Raw genomic sequence first — 19,502 nt, 5'->3', positions numbered from 1 at the left:
TGCATTTATTGGTATGGGGTATTTGAAATTCACCATCAGCATTGAATTCACCTCTGTCACATACAGCATGCGCCTGCCCAATTGGAGCATTTAATTGTCAGTTGCAGATTTGAATACAAGGCGCGCAGTCTTGTGCGCGATAGACACGGAAAGATAAAAAAAGGCCGTGATTTGGCTTTGACTTACTTGAAAAGTCTTAACATAAATAATTGGTTAGTGGATATTTTTTGATAAACACGTTTTGAGTTATGTAAATATTTTCAAAAAGTGCGAGTGCTGAATGCTGCGTGTTCTAGCTAATAAAATCTGAGTGAAATGGAGTAATGCATGTGTTTTGTTTTGAGAGCATGCATGCGATATGCAAATACTTTTGCTGCACTTCATTTGAAAGTGAAATTAAACTTGAAAAATATAAGTTTCAAGCCGCACCCAACGCAAAACAATGATTGTGGAATTTGTGCTATAAACCGATAACTTGTTTCAAGTTTAGAAGACAAACCTGCGGCTCAGTTCATTTACAAAAAGAAGAAAAAAATAACAAAATTCCAAAGTCGCAGTTGGCGTAGAGTGTGAGAGACTCGCGCGAAAAAAGACAAACAACAACAATGAATGAATACATACATATATGTGTATATATGAGATGGCAATAACAAAGTTGCTAACAACAAATCTATGTTTATACAATTATGTCGCATGCTGTTGTGCGGTGGCTACGGTAAACGTGTACTGGAACCGGTTTCCAGTTATGCCAGCCAATGATGCTGTATGTGTATATTTGTGTGTGTGTGTGTTGAGTGAGTGAATGCACAAGTGTTCGATAACGCAACAACAAAGCTCTGGGGCCAGCAGCTGTCTCAAAGATTTGAGCAGAGCTTACTTCAATGGCAATAGCGTGTACATATGTGTATGTGTGTGAGCTTGTGTGGCGAATTAATGCATAAGTGTGCAACAGCGCAACAGTGCAGCTTTTCGGCCGGCGGTTGGCGAAAAGATTTTTCTCAGACCACTTCAATGGCAAATGCATTCTAATACAATGGTACATTATTAATGAAACGAACTAAAGGCATGAATGTGTGTATGTTGGCATATAGATATGTACACAAGTGTGTATTTGCTCAATGCATGCAAAAAGACAATAATGTAAACTGATGGCAGCTGGTGCTCATGCTGTTGCTGCTGCTGCTGTCGTTAACTGATGTCAAGTGTCGCGCATGCGCCGCTGCTGTTTGATGATGTAAACAAGGCGTAACAATAAAAATGAAGTGCACAATGCACAAAAAGCTAGACAACGCAATAAAAACAGCAATTGAGAGGGCGTGCAAGAAGCAGAAGGCAAACGTGTTTATCTGCACTCTGCTCTAGCAAACAGAGGAGTGGAAGCGAACGTGACGCTTTCCATTAGCAATTGGCACACTCCCCAACACACACACACACACACACACACACGCACTTCACAACACTTGTCGTCGTGTCAACGTTGACGTTGTTTTTGTTACTTTACACAATTCCTAAATTGCTGATAAATCACAGCCGCTTTCTATTTACAAACCTTTACATGTTTGGCCAATTGTTTAGCAAATCAAATTCGGCACATAAACTGTCTGTGCTCCACTCTTTAATTGTCTTTAATGCAAACATATTTATGTATAATATGTACATATGTACATACTTTTTGATTTGCGTTCTGCTTCCAATATGCACATTTGTCTGTATGTATTCATGTGACGTCATCTAATTGCAATGGCAATCGAATTCCAATAATCGTTAGCGGTATTTCCAGTTTTAGCAGGCACGTGCTGACATACATATGTGAATATATATGTATGTATATGTATATAGCTAGAAGATTGTACACCTGTTAAGCTCACAGCCTAGTTTAGCTAATTGCCACACGCATAGCGATCTCTATTTTTAATTGTAGGGTATACGAAATGATCTTAAGAAACTTAAAAATGATATGAAAGCATTGCATAGAAATAAGATAAAGAGCGTCAAGAGCTAATCAATAAAAATACTTTGAAACTATTATAAGTGATTAGGGTAAGTCATATAAGTTATATACACTTGTATAGGGTATTGCACGTATATTAAGAACCTTGTGGACACAGAAGAAAAAGTAATGTCAAGTCAATTAGTCAGGTTCCATATATGATATCATATTACAATAAGTTAACAAATAATATATTCATTATATACACATACATATATGTCATATATCATTGAATCACTACTAAATAAAAATATATTTATATAGATATATTCACTTACCTACTCTAGTATAAGGGTATACTATATTTTACTATTTCACTTTTACTTAGTTCATTAATAAAACTAGCATGGACTACCCTACAAAGGCGTTATCTAAAGTTGGTAATCGTTATCGCTTATTAGATTTCTGTTTAACGCACTATCGAATAACCACCTATAAAAGTTTGTTCAACCCAGAAAACACATTTCGATTTCTCATGTTTAGGCTATAATTTGATTAATCACAAGTCATTGCCCAAATTACTTTAACCCTATTTATTGTATATTCATTCTATATGTATATGTATCAAGGATAGCATGTATATGCCTCTAGACGATAAATCTTCTTCGGGTTTTACATATTTACCTCAACTCACCTGAGCTTCATTTCCATTTTCCCACTGTTATGTGGCCTATTAAAGTGAACTTTCATTCAGTTCACTTTTAACCCAATTGTAAGTTGTGGCACGCGATGTCCAAGCCAAGATTGCGTCAATGACCAACATTTGCCTAGCTGGACAATGCCCAACGCGACGACCCCATGAATAGGGGTCACAATAATGTATAGCTGAGCTGTCAGGCCTGCCTGTGGGGCAGAGCCATGGGGTCAAAGCAAATTGATTGAAAATTACTGAAAACGACTACAGCAAACAGAGAAAGAGAGAGAGAGAGAGGGGGGTCTATATACAAACAGAAAGAGAGAGTGCCAGAACAAGCCCCCATATAGATACTCAAAGATAGTAGAGCGCCAGACAAGTTATTAAAGTTTGTGGAAGTGGTTTCAGTTGGAACATTTCCTTTTGCTTGGTAAAACAACGTATCGCGTCTCAATCAAATATGTATTTTCAGTCATTTACACTTTTTGCGTATGACTCAAAATGTAATAATCAGTAATGGAAGGGTACATAACCTCACAATATGTATGCATAACCTCAAAAAAATAAAATCAAAAATGTTTAACATTTCCTTTGACACGAGACGCGGCGCATTGCGAATGTTTTCGAAACCAATTAGAGCTCAGCTGTCAACTGAATGTAATTCCAAAGCTTAGCTTTATAAAGGTATATACAGGTGTGCATATATGTACATATGTATATTTGCCGCATAAGTGCTCAGGTCAGTGAACAACTACGACATTGTGATTGGCGTCAAACTGGCTTTAAGCAAGGGCATGGGCCTGTCATGTCTTGTCGTTTGTTTTTTTTTTTTTTTTGGATCAGCTATAGACAATATGTGTAGCCCCTATATCAACATACATAGGTGTATATAAACAGCTAAGCACGCATAGCGCTAAGTGCCATAATAAGCCCACATTATGTGCCATTGTGTTGCGCTTAAATACCCTGTAAATAGGTTTTCTTTTTTATTGGGTATAAGTGAAATCTAAATGAGAAATATGAAATGTAAATATGAAGAAAGAATATAAGTACTTCTATTGTCTGTTAATTTCTAGACTAAATGAATTCCACGGTATGTTCCTTATTATATTCATTCCCAGGGTATTTTATAGTCGTTCAATTTGGCCTTGCGACACTCTTACTTTTCACTGTTTTTCTTGCAAGTTGCAAACGCTTAATCAGTTTGGTCTCACGTTCAAAACAAAAAGCTGAATTCCATCATGGACTCTTTTTGAGGCCAATGCCCAGGCACACGCACACCTATACATACACCCACACCCAGAAATCTACACACACTAGTTGCAGTTGTGCCAAGAATTGTATGCCAAATAGTTATAAATTAAGTTTTGGTTAAGTGAAATTTTTGTTATTCGCAGTTTTCACTTTGTGACCTTAACTGAAAGTCTCCAGACCCCACGGGGCGTGAGCTGTGGCTCGTGAGCCACCTCAAAGTCAAAAGTGAATGCATTGAATAGCTCTAAGGGATTGTGATTCAAATGTATTATATTTTAGCTAAATCAGTTTAAATGAATGATCTTTTCTCATTGAATGCGTAAACTTTCAAGGCCTTGCGCGAGGTCTCGACTTTTCATTTAGACCTAGACTCTTAGCGCTTAGCTCTACGTCTTGTTATGGAAATGGTTGAGGTAGATTAGTAAGATGAATGACTTGGTATGAAGACTTTATTGACTTGGTACTAATTTCACTTAAAGATCTTAAATATGTTGTAGAATGTGTTGAGTTCGTCCCGTGTTTGAGTGTATGAGAAATCATACGAAGTTGTTGCTATACAGTCTTTCATAACTAAAAATTCTAGTCTCATATACCAGTTCTTGGAAAGGTCATATTTGTCATAAATATGCACACATGTTTACGGTCGTCTTCCTGCTTTACATTTGAAGCCGTTCTGAAGGTTCGCTGCAGGGGTTCGCTGCAGGGGTTCGCTGCATTTGAGGATTGTCATTGTTTATAGCTTATGAGCAGACGTTTGTACTATTCTTATGTATGTCAAGTGTTTATGTTTGAAAACAAATAAGCGATCCTTTCGACCCTTCCTGAGAAATAGAATTTACGATATACTACATACACTTTGCTCTACTTACAGGACTTACATATATATTAAATTTTATTAAATTATATTAATTATAAAAAACATGAAAACATAAACATAAACTCTACTCAGTAGATTATTTGTTGCAGCTGCAGTTCCGGGTATCTGCTAGTCGGTCACTGTCGTCTAGCTCTCCCACTGACTTGACTCTACTCAATCTACTCAATCAAACTTGATTGATATGTTGGGCATTCAAACTGATTCGGTTTTTGTATATGCTACACCTGCTCTAGCATTAGATAGATCAGCTAGTAAATGCGGCGCACATAAGCATAAAAAATGCCTTAACTTTCAAGGTTTCGCTGAAGTTCAATGTGAGCAACGCCCATTATGCGATTCGAGCGCGACTCGATTTCATTTCGAATAATTTGGATATTTTTGTATTACCTTAAATGTGCGTTAAACAATGAATGTCTCGGTTTTGTGGCTTTGATCCGTGCATTTCAATTAACATTTGTCGAGCCGCCGCAAAAGCAATAACAAAAACAAGTAAGAAAGCTCTAGTCGAGACTGCTCGACTACGAGATCCCCTGAACCCTACAAGCAACTGATATTTCAATAATAATTAGCACCCACACACGCACTCATATACAGGCGATTGCGCTTGGGTTGCGCTGCAGTGTTGGCAATATTAGGAGAAATTATTTGTTGAATAATTTAATTTCTAGACGTACGATCGTAATGAAACTTTCAGAACGTATTCATATTGTTTAAATGTATGTGTATACCGAAGCACAAGTCTCTAGTATTTGATATACGACTTTTACAAAGATTAGGGTGAGGGGGTGGATTTGGGGGTGGGGGGTAAATTTTAACAAAAACCGAAATTGTATGACATGCGTCTTAATATACATTTTAAATTTGGAGACTCTAGCTTGAAAGATGTAGGAGATAAAATTTTTTTAGTGATCTTCGATAAGGTTTTTTATCGATAAAAAAGTATCGGAATGAGTTATCGTTTTTTAGTGATAAACTCGATATCCGCGTGATATATACGGACATTTTAAAAAAAAGTTGAAGTCTCTAGCTCTTGTATCTTCTGAAATCGACGCGTTCAAACATACGGACAGACGGACGGACGGACGGACGGACGGACGGACGGACGGACGGACGGACGGACAGACAGACAGACGGACAGGGCTAAATCGACTCAGCTCGTCGCCCTGATCAAGAATATATATACTTTGTGGGGTCTGCCACGCCTCCTTCTGCCTGTTACATACATTTTAACAAAACCATTATACCCTGATTTCCCATTTTCAATGGGTTCAGGGTATAAAAAACATTTGTTTAAGAAAAGTTGTACTATATATTATTGTATTAATACAATGCTCCTATATATGTATGTATACCGTTTGTGTATACGAATGCTCAAGGTTAACGCGCATGCGATTTGTTTTTAATTCAAGTTCAATTCGCATTCTTAAATCTCGCCCCCTCCACCCCGATCTGCTCCTACCTGTTCCATTGCCAGTTGTTGGGGCGACGACGTCATCATGTCCGATGAGTAGGCGCTTAATTAACATGCTTAGCTCATGCTCTCGCACCGATCGAGGTGCTATAAAACCTGAAACACTCATCAGCATTGAGCTGGGAAAAAACCAAAACATTAGCCCATTCACATAATACATTATATGCTGTGGCCGGTTCAGTTCTATCTGCTATGTTTATGCCATGAAATTGCTGAAAAGTTTGTTACTTGTAGTTTTTAATATATATTTAATTAAATATAATGTTTCAAAAGATTATTCATTTTGCCCCTTTCATCATTTTGACAGTTAGATTAACTGCCTGATAAAATGTTGTTATGCTAATCAGATAACTAGAGTATTTGGGTGATAAGCATTTTTACGACATATTCTGATTTGAATAATTAGCAGCTCATAAATCTATGTCTGTAGAGTATTGACAAGCGGAGCAAAAGCAAACACCCAGAGATGAATGATTCTATTAATATTGATTTAGGATTTAACAATAATATAGTGTTTTCTTTAAAGCTAGCAGCTGCTTCATAGCTTTAGTTTGAAGCCAAGTTAAGTTGGCTGTGGCTAAATTGTTGCCTGTTAAGCTGGCTGCGTCATGGCAATTTAGCTTTTTTATAGCTAAATCTGTAAATGAACTAAGACCGTAGCTCTATACATATTTCAAATACCTGTATAATTAGGCAATCTTTTGTCTTTGGTAAATCTAAACATGGTAACAGTCAACTTATTATATTATGAAATGACTTTTTATTAAGGTTAAAACTCGTTAGTTTTTGATTAATTCAAACAAATTATGTTGCAGAGATTTGAGACATTTTCATGCTTAGTTTTTACTGAGCTTAGTCAAGTTTTAATTCGTGTTGTTGTCGGGTTATTAATCCGAATTCAAGGCCAATTTGCGTTTAAGACTTTTTCCAAATGGGCGCAAAGCTTAGTCACGACAATGGGAAAAGACACGTTCTGAGTCATGGGCGACAGGAATCGAAAGTTGTGAACTAAAAACACCAACTAACATAAACCTGCATAACTAAACGCGTAATAAAATTAAATATATTACAATTAGTCATAATTAAACAATAATTGTAATTGGCTAATTGATAGGGCTGTAAGCTAATTACTTAGCCGCTTATCGCAATGGCTACGTATACAAATATTACGTATACGCAACGGAGCATGGCTAAAAACAAAGAGCCAAATGTTAATGCCAAATGTAATGACTACGTGTGAGTGTGTGTGTGTATGTGTGTATGTGTGTGTGAGTCTGTGCGTACTCTCTTTGAGTTGCGGACTGTGTAGTTGACACTATCTGCAACATCGATCTCCATGCGCCGCCTTATCAGGTCTATGTAGCATATGCTCATGATATGCTTAATGCACTGCGACAAATTGTGTGTGAGTTGCGTAGCTAGAACACTGTTCCTGATATGGCAAAAAGAAACATTCATTTCGTTCAATTCCAGTGAAAATGAGATGCTTGAAGCATAATTTAAATGAAAAGAATTTTTATATTTATTTTAATAAATATAAATATATAAAAATAATTATATCCCAATTTTGTAGCACAAATTAAATTAAATTTAAAAATTTTTAAACTCTATCATTTTTGAAATATTAAAAAAAAAAAAAAAAAATTGCATAAGCAATAGCAAAAAATTAAACATTTTAATGCCAAAAATATATAGTAATATATACATAAAAAAAAAAATCATTTTAATAAAAAAAACTTTATAAATAAATCGAAAATGAGATGCTTGAAGCATAATTTAAATGAAAAGAATTTTAATATTTATTGTAATAAATATAAATATATAAGAAAATAATTATATCCGAATTTTGTAGCACAAATTTAATTAAAATTAATAAATTTTTTAACTACTTCTATTATTTTTAAAATATTTAAAAATAAATATTAAAAGAAAATAGCAAAAAAAAAACATTTTTATATAAATAATATATATATAAAAAAAAAATAAATTAAATAAAATAATTTTATGAATAAATAAATATATACTTAAATTTATAAATACATATTCACATATATATAAAATATGTTTATATATATTTTTTTAATTTTTAATATTTTATTGTATCTTCTATATGCTTAAATGTTTTTTTTATACCCTGTACAAATTGGATATGGAAATGAGGCTATAATGGTTTAGTTTTTAATACTGTACTTCACTTTTATTTTTTTCAAAGTTGAGCTAGGAATCACTTTTTGCCTTTATATAAGAAATAGCCATTACGAAAGTAGTTGGCAAACTTTATGTAGATTTTTTGCAATTAGTTCAGATAAAGAAAAACATCCATTTTCTGTGCATGTGTGTGTGTGTGGCGAGTACATGCTACGATAAGCACACGCATCGCGGAATGCAATTATGATTTGCCATGGTAATTAAACAGTCAGCGAGTCTGTATGGCTGTCTGGCTGTCAGTCACTGAGTCAGTGGGTAGTAGTAGATGACATAAGGCAGAGTCGCTCAGACTGAGGGGACACGGTTCGCCAGGTTGAGCAGCAACTAATGATGGTCTCCACTCCGACTTTAACCGACAGGTGCTTAAAGATGTCATTGTCCACGCTGGCGTTGGATTTGCTGGTGCGCAAACGCTGTTGGCTGCTGGTTGCGCTCGCCGCGCTGCTCAGCTGCGGCTGCCACACGGTGTGGGCCCTGCCTCAAGGTGCACCGGAAACGGTGTGCGACACAATGCTGCCGTTCCATGCCGGCGGCTCGGTGCTGCCAGAGAACAGCGTCTCGCCGTTTAGCATCGAGACGTCCAGCTCGGTCGTCGGCCAGGGTCAGACGCTGCGCATCGATGTGACCGGTGTGCCGGCGGGCCTCAGCTTTGGCGGCTTCATGATCCAGGCGCGCAATCGTAATCCACCCTACCAAATAGTCGGCCAGTTCAGTCCCAGTCGCGACGGCACCGTCAAGCTGATGAACTGCGAGAACTCCGTCAACAACTCGGCCACGCACAGCAATGCCGGACCCAAGCCCCAGGTCAGCATCGACTGGCAGTCGCCGGTCGACTTCCTCGGCCAAGTGGTGTTCAAGTAAGTGCTGTACAAGAATACGGTAAATGTTTACTATCCCCCTCCCCCTCCCTCTCTCTCTCTCTCTCTCTACAGCGCCACAGTTGCCCAGTCGTACAATCAATTCTGGGTAGGCATACCCTCGAATCCCGTGCAGGTGGTGCGACGTGATGTCTCGTCAGCTGCACCACTGCCCACGTCCAGTTCACCCAACAACTACAACAACAACAACAACTTTAACTATGCCAGCACCCGTTCGCCCTATGTGCCGCCCAGCTTTGTGGCGCCCAATGCGGTGGCGGCCAGCGAGGATAGCTTCTACGATGGCTGTGGCCAGAGCAAGAACTGCTTTGGCTTTCCCAATGGCTGTGTGGCCACCAAGTCCTGCACCTCCGTCTCGGCGGTGACGGTGCGAGGCGACATCTATGAGTTTGAGCTGCGCTCCGGCAAGGGTAAGAATTGCTGGATGGGATGCCCAATCCCAGTGACAAACCTTATAATATTTGCTTTGCCTTCCAGGCACCAATGCCGCCTACGTGGCGCTCGGTCTGTCGGACGACGGCAAGATGGGCGAAGATCTGACCACGGAATGTGTGCCCGAGAATGGACGCATTAATCTGTACTCCTCCTACACCTCGGCGAATCCCTACAGCGCCGTTCGGGTCAATGTGGTGGGTGCAGCGGCTGCAGCTGGAAGGATTCGGTTATTTGATATTCATATATTCTTCTCGTTTGCAGCCTCAGAACTCGGCGCGTCTTTTGAATGCATCGCTGGTGGATGGCGTCATCTATTGCAAGGTGCAGCGCGAGCCACTCACTGTGGTGCAGGGACGCAGCTTTGATTTGCGAAATGGCGCCTATCACATGCTCGTCGCCTCGGGCAGCGGCCTGAAGGAGAACAGCGTGGGCTACCACGACATTGGCCGCCTGCCCTCGGGCAGTCCCATCAATCTGGCCGTGGTGCAGGATGTGGGCGGCTCCAGTCAGCTGCTGGTGCGTCTGCATGGCGCCTTCATGATCGCCGCCTGGATCGGCACCACCTCGCTGGGCATCATCTTTGCGCGCTACTTCAAGCAGACGTGGGTGGGCAGCCAGACCTGCGGCAAGGATCAGTGGTTCGCCTGGCATCGCATGCTCATGGTCACCACCTGGACGCTCACCGTGGTCGCCTACATTCTCATCTGGGTGGAGCTGAAGCGCGCCGTCTGGCATGCTCACTCCATAACGGGCCTGATTACGGTCATCCTTTGCTTTATACAGCCCATAGGAGCGCTCTTCCGTCCAGGCCCCAATGACAAGAAGCGTCCCTACTTCAACTGGGGCCACTGGCTGGGCGGCAATCTGGCCCACATACTAGCCAGTTAGTATATATAGAGAGATGTATATCCTGTGATGATCTGATTAACTCCATTCCATTGCAGTTGTTGCCATTTTCTTCTCTGTGAAGCTGCCCAAGGCGGAGCTGCCTGAGTGGATGGACTGGATACTGGTTGGCTTTGTGGTCTTCCATGTGCTCGTCCACCTCATCTTTTCCGTAAGTATGGCTTGGTTGTGTTCGCTGTCGCCTATGTGGGTTGGAGTCCCTTCAATCATCCGTCCCCAGAGCTGTATATAGATGTAGGATTTAGTGTGTTCGTCCCTCGCATTGACCGTTGTACAGCGATTGTTGTTAAATGTTCATTCATTTCGATACTAATTCATCGCATGCATCGTCCGCCCCTGTGAGCTAGTGGCTACGTCCAATTAATATGCAGATCTACTTGTGCATTAATCATTGGCAGATATCGGGCATCGCCTCGGATCGCCAGCAGAGCCAGCGCATCAACACGTTCCAAATGGGCGACATGAGCCACCATCAGCAGCACGCCATGCGCAACGGCATGAGCATGGAGCGCAAAATGGATGCACCGGTAAGTGGAAGACTCTTATCTCTCTGGTTTTCTCCTCCACAGTTCTCTTATGCATCTCTTCTCTTACAGTATGCGGCTCTGCGCAAGGGTCTCCTCGGCGTCTACAGCGTGGTCCTCATCCTGTTCGTCGTGGTGCTCATTCTGCTCGTGGCTCTGGCGCCCATTGAGAAGCTCTTCGAGTAGTTCAGGCGGACAGGCAGCCAGCTAGGATTAGACAAGCGCTTAACAATCTCTGCTTCTACGCTCAATTGTTTTATAACATATTATTTTTTTATACCATGTGTAATTCGTTCCCGTTTTATGTTGTTATGTGTAAATTAAGCGCAAGAGTGTAACGTTTCAGTACATGTATATAATTTATTATTGATAATGTAAAACAAGCCAACTTAAATGCGTTTCCTTCAATGCTTATCTAACGCTAACGCTAACTCTATTTAAAGAGAGAGACAGAGTGAGGAGAGAGAGAATGTGGTATATATGTATGGATGTGTGTGTGTGTGTGTGTGAATGTGTGTGCGTGACAGGAGAGGCCTAGATAAGTAGGATTACCGCGAGGGGGCGACATACATACATATACTGACAGCCTTTGCTACTATTGCTGCTTCTTTTACGTTGAGTTTCAATTTTGTTTACTTCATAGTATTATTATAATTGTAAAAAACTTTTGCTCTTAGTTAGCCGTTCTCCTAGATGATGAATGCTAAGTATGCCGATTTCATTTGATTTTATGTTCTTTATGTTTCTCAATTACAATCTTGCTGTTGTTTTCTTTCTTATTCTTCCACTATTTAAAGTTAACATAGAGATACAAAACTCAATTTTTTTCAATTATTAATGCAGAACTTAAACCCAGTAATGTGAACGAACGCTTTAAACGCAAAACGAACAGAATCAGAATCAAAATTAATTATATCATAATTAATTTGATAATCAAAATCAAAATCGCTCCTCCAATATAACCGTTTCCTGCGGATATAGCTTGAGCGTTTCCAGCGTTTGTCCAGCGTCGATGGACGTTAAATCGCGTCTCGGCCAACTGCTGATGACCTTGTACTCGTCGATCAAAAATCCATTGGCGGTTATAAAGTTCAATAGATCCTGAACAAGAAAGCATATATATAGTCTATATACTTGCACATAATCCATTAAATCTTACCTGCAGTGTGTCCCGCGTGAAAAAACGTCGCTCCAAAAACTCTCCCGTTGGTTTTCGTACGCGTATTTTGGAAATGTTTGTTTCTTGCTCGGCAGGCTCCTGAGGTAACGATTGTGTAGCCTAGCATATAAAGAATATGCAATTAGTAAATGCCAGTATATATATATATATATATATATATAGAGCATGTCAGTTTGTCTTATTTACCACTAATCGGATGGATTCGCGTCTAGCGTCTTCTTCGGCCTGCTCGGATTCAATGCGTTTGCGTTCGGCGGCCTGCGCGGCCTCCTTTTGCCGTTTAGCTGCCTCTTTGGCTATATCCGCTTGTAGGGTCTCCTCATATGCCATATCCTGCTCAGCTTTCACCTGATCGCGCGCAGCACGCTCGTTCTCCTCCCGTATTTCACCCTGCAGCTGCTCCTCGTACATAACCGTTGTCTCAATTAGGCGCGATTGCAAATCAACCAGACCAATGTTGCCTGCGATCAAAAATTTGATATAATCCCACTCAAAATTCCGGAGGGTGTAGCCAAGGCAACTTACCATGAATCACAGATAAGACCTCGCATGTTTGTCGGCCCTCGAGGCGACTCTTGCCCACTAGCATTATGGCGGGCAGCTTGTCAAGTTTAATATTTCTGGCCGTTAAGGAAGCGTTGCTATTAATGCAGGCCGTCAATGAGGACAGAAACCTGGAACATGCATAAAACATAATGCCAATTAATATCTGAATCACATAATCCACTTCATTCGTATGCCTACATATCCTTGTTGCTTTCGTACGTCATGTCCCAGCCATAGAGCACAAAATTCGCCTTGAATGTCTGTATGATGGCCTCGTCCTTCATGAGATGATCACAGAATACATTTGTGAGTATGCTCTCCCCGTGATGTAAATAAATTGCCAGCAATTTCCGCTGCAAAGGCAAAGCAAATTTAAGTCTTTTGATTAACCTTTAATAATGGACTAGTTGGATTACCTCCTTGGCGGGCTTGTGACAGGCCAGCCGCAGCGCGTTCTCTAAACTGCCCACATAAAACTCGGGATGTGGTTCGCCAAAGCGTTGTTTATAGTTTTCCACAAATTGTGCGGAGCCACTCGTCTCATCGTTCGTATTGTTGGGTACTGCAAGGCAGAGAGGGACAGTGTTAAATTATTGTTGCCATGGGTTTGGATTTGGGCTTACTTAGATGTCTGTTGAGCGGCTGCACTGGCGGCGAATCGGAGAAAATATACTCCGAATTGTTGAAGTCTGTGGCATCCTCAAACTCATCAGCTGAACTTTCGCTGTCGAGAGCTACGATTTCTCTGCAAATGGAAACAGATGATCAATATATATTACACATATAAATATAAGCAGAATATTTCTTACGTGTTGGCCAGCAAATTGGAATTACTTGACGATCGATCCGCAATGTTGCGTATTACAAATTCGTGCGTTTGTTCAATGCCCGATTGCTGTGATTAGAGAATAGATAAAGTAAACAATTTATATATACTCTATATAGAAACGTATTACAAAACACACCGCTAAATTGGTATCATTATCACAACCGCTCGGCCAGCCGGACCATTCCTGATGCCTAACTGGTATATTGGTAATGTAGTAAACATTCGTTTTCAGTTCATGGATGGTGGTGCGTCCAGGAAAATTAAGTGTGAGCCTGCCATCCTCTGTGCCGCCCTCTACCATAATGTGCAGTTTGTACATTTTATCCAATCGCTGTGTCACTTCATCCCTAATAAATATATATATATATAGATATGAGAATCGATTGGAGTTCGACTGGAGCTGTGGAGCTGTGTCTAGCTTACTGCTCTGTGTCCATGAAACCATCATCGGTTAGATCAACAAGTATGAGGTCGCTGATGGGCGGTAAATCTAAATTGCCTAACTGCGTCTCTGGTATTTGTGCTTCGCTTGCTCTGGACGGCGGCCAGCCGCGTAAGGCCTGGCGGCATTGTGGCATATTTGTTACGTCAAAGATCTTGCGTTTCAATTGTTCTGCCAGAGATGGAAGGGAAATCCAATTATTACTATTCCATTAGGAACAAGTAGATAATCATTTACCTATGGTTGCGTTTGGTTGCATGCAAATCTTATAGAGTTGTTGGTTGAAGTGTATATTGAATGTTAGGAGATTTTGGTTATTATTCTGCCTGGGTGGATCCAAGTTAATGCTCGATGTCAGCTGGGCCAGCATTTGTGAGGCTATAATGGGAGACATACAAATATATATGTAGAGAGCAATTTACCATGGCAAATTCACAGGTTTACTCACTTGGAAACAAGCGGGCACCTTGCGAGGGTCCAGGTTGCTCCTCGAAATTGAATGACCTGAAGCCATTGGAATTTGATGGTGCTGAGGCGACCGCTACCGGATCTGGCGCTGAGGGCTCCGGCGTATGTATAGGATTGGCCAGTGGGGCATCATCGTGGGGCATGACACGGCTGAGTGCCTCCTAAAACATGACCGAAACGAGACAACAAACAACGCAATTAAATTGGTACGCATTTGTATACTGTATGACGCACTTACCACTAGATCCCAATTGGACGACTCCAGGTGGGAGAAGGCCTCGCCAACATCCTCTATTCCAGTTATGATCTGTGACATTGAATTACAATTTAGTTTTGTTTGCATTCAAACTGATTGCAAGTCCAAGACGCAGACACCTACACATAGGCACATAAGCACACACACATACGCGCACCCCCTTACTTGCACACACACACACACAGAGTGAGACACACACAACATACGCATTGGAAATGTGCGCACTCAGCACTCGTTTGGGCCACAAATAATAACAGAAGTTTGCTGCGTCTGGTGGTTAATCGATGCTGCATTTCTTACCTGGAAACTGGCCAATGTTTCTTCTTTGTCCTGGTTGTCCGACATTAGTGTATTTAATTAGTATTTCGAATAAAACTAAAGTACTACTAATTTTCACAAAGAAAAGACAAAAGACAGTCTGATGTAAAAAACATTCGCCTGTTAACGCAATGTTAACACATGTATGAGACTGTAAACTTTACATATGGTACGCTGCTCGTAAAAACAGCTTGGCGAATGCTACTAAAATATGTGTATTTGGTCGGCACATAAAACAAGTTGTTTTAAACAATTTTTTCGTTGTATTCGCGTATATTTTAGTTTTTATTTTTCAACACACATTTAATCAAAAAGCTTGCATAGATTCCACTATATTCTGACGTTAATATATATGTTACTGTTCAAAGCAAATGTTATTGCTTTTGAGTTTTGCCAGTTTTGCACAGCTGAGCTGCGTACCCACCAGCAGTAATTTCGTGATGGTAACAGGTCATCGATAACAATTTTTTCTACTTGTTTACTTTCGATGTACATTTTTACGATAGTTAGGGCGCGATTTTTTGAAATGTTATAAGAGCAGTGGTAAATGATTATTAATGACTTAAGCCGAAATAAGTTGTTTTGATGGTATATAAAAAACTGCTCGTTGAAGCTTCAGATTACAAATAGGAAAACCAACAAACAAGTGTGTTCATATACATTGCTTACTTCAGCAGAGTTATATTTATTTATCTTAGTCCTTTTGTCCATCGATGTAATGTATTCAGTTTTAAATTGTGATTAATATGCGAAACTTAATATTGTGTACCAGTGAGACCGCCCACTAGCACACTCGATATACCAAACAGGCGCTCAACGCTCAGCGTTCAACGCCTACGCGTCGCACCGAACAAATATCAGCCAATTAATCTTCATAAGGCGAGTGAAATCAAAGAACTGAATGCGATGTGATTTCGATGGGGCCGGCCGTTGAGTCCGGCATAGATGCCAATTGGTGCTCCGAACAACATGTTGCTGTTCGCTAATATTTGTTTGAAAATCGCAACACTTGCCACAATTTGTGGCATCCTCAGCCAGCTGCAAGTGGCTGGTGCCGTAACAGCAGCCGGATCTGTGCAACAATTGCCGCAACGCATCCACAATTTACTCCATCAATTATCCTGTGGCAGGAAGCTCAATGCAAGCGCCAAGTTCGCTTTGTTGTTGGCCGAATTTCTTATAAAGCGTAAGCCCAATGAACTGTGCGCACACACATAAATATGTATGTGTGTGTGTGTATGTGTGTCATAAATAATCATTAATTTCGGCTTACGCCGCATAATTTTGCAGAGAAAATGAGATACATAACGCCCACACGATACGATAGACAATTATATTATCAACTGCTGCATAAAATGAATCAGCTGGCAAGCTGTGAAAATCCAGGCGAATTTAATCCAGTGCAGGAGCTAAGTAAATTTTTTACTAAATTAATTAGATATTTTCTCTCACAGTTTCCCCGCTTATTCCACTTAGTTTTGCGAAATGCCTTTCAGCGCAATGTTTTGCTGTTGCCACCCAGCTTGAAGTTGGTTTGCACAATTTAGTCTGCAGGCTCTTTTATCTTCATCTCTTAACTACTTCTCTTATTTGCAGATATGGCGCACTGAATGCGAATGCTGAATATGAGCAGCTGGCCTTGAGTTATGACAGCCTCGTCAGCCAGGGCTCGCCGAACAGAACGGAATCGGATCTCTGCATGCGTGATATAGTCACTCTGGATACGAGCCGGTGTAAGCTCAGTCTGAACTGCTTGGACCTGTTGACCAGCGAGTCGCCCTCCTATGGCTATCAGCGCACTCATCAGTGAGTATATGAGTTCTAGTTCTATTAGATATTCGCAACGAGATATATGCCTATGATATACTCTGTAGATATTGATATTGATTAGCGGGTATATTGTTTGTATATGGTATATTCTTGTATAGAGTTGTTTTCTTACTATTGAGAGAGCATATAATTGAAGATTAACAATATTTATTATTATGTTTATTATCATATAATAGATATTATATATCTCTTACCTCTCTCTCTCTCTTTATATAATATACATCGCCCATTTTCGAAGTTTACGGGGCATATCCTATATAGAGATTTATAGCGCTATAAAGATATTACAGAGTTATACGTCTGTTATATCCCATTTACCAACACTTGCAGCGTATATTAGCAGTTAAGCATATTAAATATAATATCTTAATGGATTCCATTGCTTTATAGGGTGCTTCTGCTCTACATTCTGCAGCATCACAAATGCGCCCCCCGCTTGAGTCCGCCCCAGCTGTACGAGGAGCTGGCGAAGGGACACTGCAATGAGATCTTAAGCGAACAGAATGCGATACGCAGCCTGGCGCTGGGCATGGGCAAGTACAAGGATCTGTATCTGGAGCAAGGTAAATGCCGGAGGCATTATTAGTTGTAGTATATGGGTCTAATGGATAATGATTAATTGCAGCAACTATTTGTGGTCTCTGGGGCTACAATGAGTTCCTCAACTGGCGCAATGTGATGGAAATTGACAGCTGGCAGAAGGAGGCGAACCAGCAGCAGCAGCAGGAGCAACAGGAGCAGGAGCTGCAGGAGGAGGAGAAGGAGCATATTAAGGACTTGTCGCTTGTGTTCTACATAAATGCGTTGCTGCTGCTGCATTAATGCTGATGTAATTTACTGCTGCTGCTGCTGCTGCTGCTGCTGCCTCTGCTGCTGGCGTTGCTTTTGCTGCTTTTATAATAACTGCTTGATAACTGAATAAAATGCAGCTTTATTGCTTTGACGATGTGTTGACAGGACAAGCAGTTAATACTTTTGTTATTGAGTTGCCAGCGAGTGTGTATGTGAGTTGTTGTTGTTGTTGCTGTTGTTGCTGTTGTTGTCAGGTGGCGACACATTTGTAATGTGACACATTAGTTGCGCCTGGCTGACATCTTGATGGATGCGGCGCAGGAGACGGCAACACTTTCCATTACAAAATGCTCGCATTGAAGTGGAATACTAATATTTGCGCTGACATACTCGAGCAAGGCGCTGAAGAGGGGAGGAGTGGGCGAGGAGGCGCCGGAGGAGGTGGAAGAAAACATGGAAGCCAGCCAGGAGCATGGCTCTTGGATATTAATGCCTCATTTGCTGCAAGTGACGAAGTGGGGCGGCAGTTGCAGCGCCCACTAAGCCTTGCACAAAAGACATAAAGCACACACACACACACCGAGAAGGGAGAGAAAGAGAGAGAGGGAGAGAGGGAGAGGGTCACATTCACTCAGTCACCCATACACACACACACATACACAGACAACACTCTTGTCTGTGTGTCATGTCATGGGGTTTGCCCTTTTGGCCAGGCAGAGCCGCTGGCAAAGGCAAAGGACTTAGCAGCGCATTGTCAAAGGGTCCACGAATGGTGGGCGGGCCCGGTCATTAGCAAAGTTGACTGCCAGTGCAGTTACAACAACAATAACAACAGAAATAACAACAACATGTTCACATGGTCAAGTCTCAGTTACACAGCCCACAGGAGTTAGCAGCCTAAGCTCTTGCCCACACTTCAGTTTTATTTTGTTTTTCATTTCTTTTGTCATTTTCAACAACAACAATAGCATTAACAACAACAACCCCTGCAACCTGATCAGCTGTCATTGCTGACTTGCTGCCCTTCGTCTCGTCCTTTCCTTTTTGAAAGGCTTAAGCGTGTGTATATATGTGCGTGTGTGTGCGTGTGCCTTCAAGTGTCGATTGCCTGCTGGTAGGTGTTTATTGTGATGTTAAGTTCGCTGGCAAGAACAGCAACAACAAAATGTTGTTTAACATAGCGCCGCTGTCACTGGCGCTGACAGCTCTTGGGGCGCTGTTGTTGTAACTTGAGCCCGGAATGTTTGGCATGTTTCAATTTCATTTCGTTTCATGCGCCTGCGCCATAGGAAATGCGCTCTCTTGGATAAAAGGTGGCCGCTGAGAGCATGGAAGGAGGAAGCAGAAGCTACATACCATAAATAAGGGCTGCCAACACAACTTAGTAGTTATTATACCGATTTGTGGAACTCTTGATATTAACTAAATTAATAGGTAACAGAAAATTGAAATCAATTACAATAATTTAAACTAAACTTTCTAGATTAAAAACAAATAATAATTGGTTAACTGTTCCAAAATAATTAATAATTATTTAAATTTTTAGGTGTTTCGACTACCCTAAACCACCCCGATGATAGCCTGTGTTCGTTCATATTTGGCGCCTCTTTACATACTCGGATAATCAACTAACGGATACTACGAACGCGATTTGGGCACTTTAA

The 19,502-nt window shown here is 40.8% G+C and overlaps 3 protein-coding genes across 6 annotated transcripts; 2 read left to right on the top strand and 1 right to left on the bottom strand.

The window, feature by feature from the left end:
* Nucleotides 1-84: 84 nt before the first annotated feature.
* On the top strand, nucleotides 85-11,571 carry LOC108654226 (ferric reductase 1). 4 transcript variants are annotated; one of them, XM_018105373.3, is made up of 8 exons: nucleotides 85-212; nucleotides 8,794-9,291; nucleotides 9,367-9,722; nucleotides 9,790-9,941; nucleotides 10,009-10,630; nucleotides 10,692-10,804; nucleotides 11,025-11,180; nucleotides 11,250-11,571. In XM_018105373.3, exons 2-8 carry the CDS (start codon nucleotides 8,804-8,806, stop codon nucleotides 11,361-11,363), a joined length of 2,001 nt encoding a protein of 666 aa, XP_017960862.1. In that variant the 5' UTR covers nucleotides 85-212; nucleotides 8,794-8,803; the 3' UTR covers nucleotides 11,364-11,571. The 4 variants fall into 4 exon arrangements, with proteins under 4 accessions (XP_017960862.1, XP_017960861.2, XP_030240232.1 ...); XM_018105372.2 differs by having other exon boundaries at nucleotides 91-181; nucleotides 8,776-9,291; XM_030384372.2 differs by lacking the exon at nucleotides 85-212 and adding an exon at nucleotides 287-1,234.
* On the bottom strand, nucleotides 11,513-15,494 carry casp (Fas associated factor casp). Its single transcript, XM_018105371.3, has 14 exons — nucleotides 15,199-15,494; nucleotides 14,881-14,949; nucleotides 14,623-14,803; nucleotides 14,412-14,552; nucleotides 14,156-14,345; nucleotides 13,869-14,079; nucleotides 13,713-13,798; nucleotides 13,527-13,648; nucleotides 13,320-13,465; nucleotides 13,102-13,256; nucleotides 12,883-13,031; nucleotides 12,544-12,818; nucleotides 12,337-12,456; nucleotides 11,513-12,278 (listed from the first exon to the last, which is right to left on the bottom strand). Exons 1-14 carry the CDS (start codon nucleotides 15,241-15,243, stop codon nucleotides 12,117-12,119), a joined length of 2,052 nt encoding a protein of 683 aa, XP_017960860.1. The 5' UTR covers nucleotides 15,244-15,494; the 3' UTR covers nucleotides 11,513-12,116.
* A 347-nt stretch (nucleotides 15,495-15,841) lies between these two features.
* On the top strand, nucleotides 15,842-18,016 carry LOC108654229 (uncharacterized). Its single transcript, XM_018105381.3, has 6 exons — nucleotides 15,842-16,402; nucleotides 16,507-16,629; nucleotides 16,693-16,744; nucleotides 16,813-17,022; nucleotides 17,437-17,609; nucleotides 17,672-18,016. Exons 1-6 carry the CDS (start codon nucleotides 16,162-16,164, stop codon nucleotides 17,866-17,868), a joined length of 996 nt encoding a protein of 331 aa, XP_017960870.1. The 5' UTR covers nucleotides 15,842-16,161; the 3' UTR covers nucleotides 17,869-18,016.
* Nucleotides 18,017-19,502: the final 1,486 nt, after the last annotated feature.

The sequence above is a fragment of the Drosophila navojoa genome, chromosome 5 (assembly GCF_054131105.1).
Source record: "Drosophila navojoa isolate 15081-1374.11 chromosome 5, UAZ_NAV_1.0, whole genome shotgun sequence".
In the NCBI taxonomy this organism is placed as follows: domain Eukaryota; kingdom Metazoa; phylum Arthropoda; class Insecta; order Diptera; family Drosophilidae; genus Drosophila; species Drosophila navojoa.
This window is presented reverse-complemented; position numbering and strand designations above follow the sequence as displayed.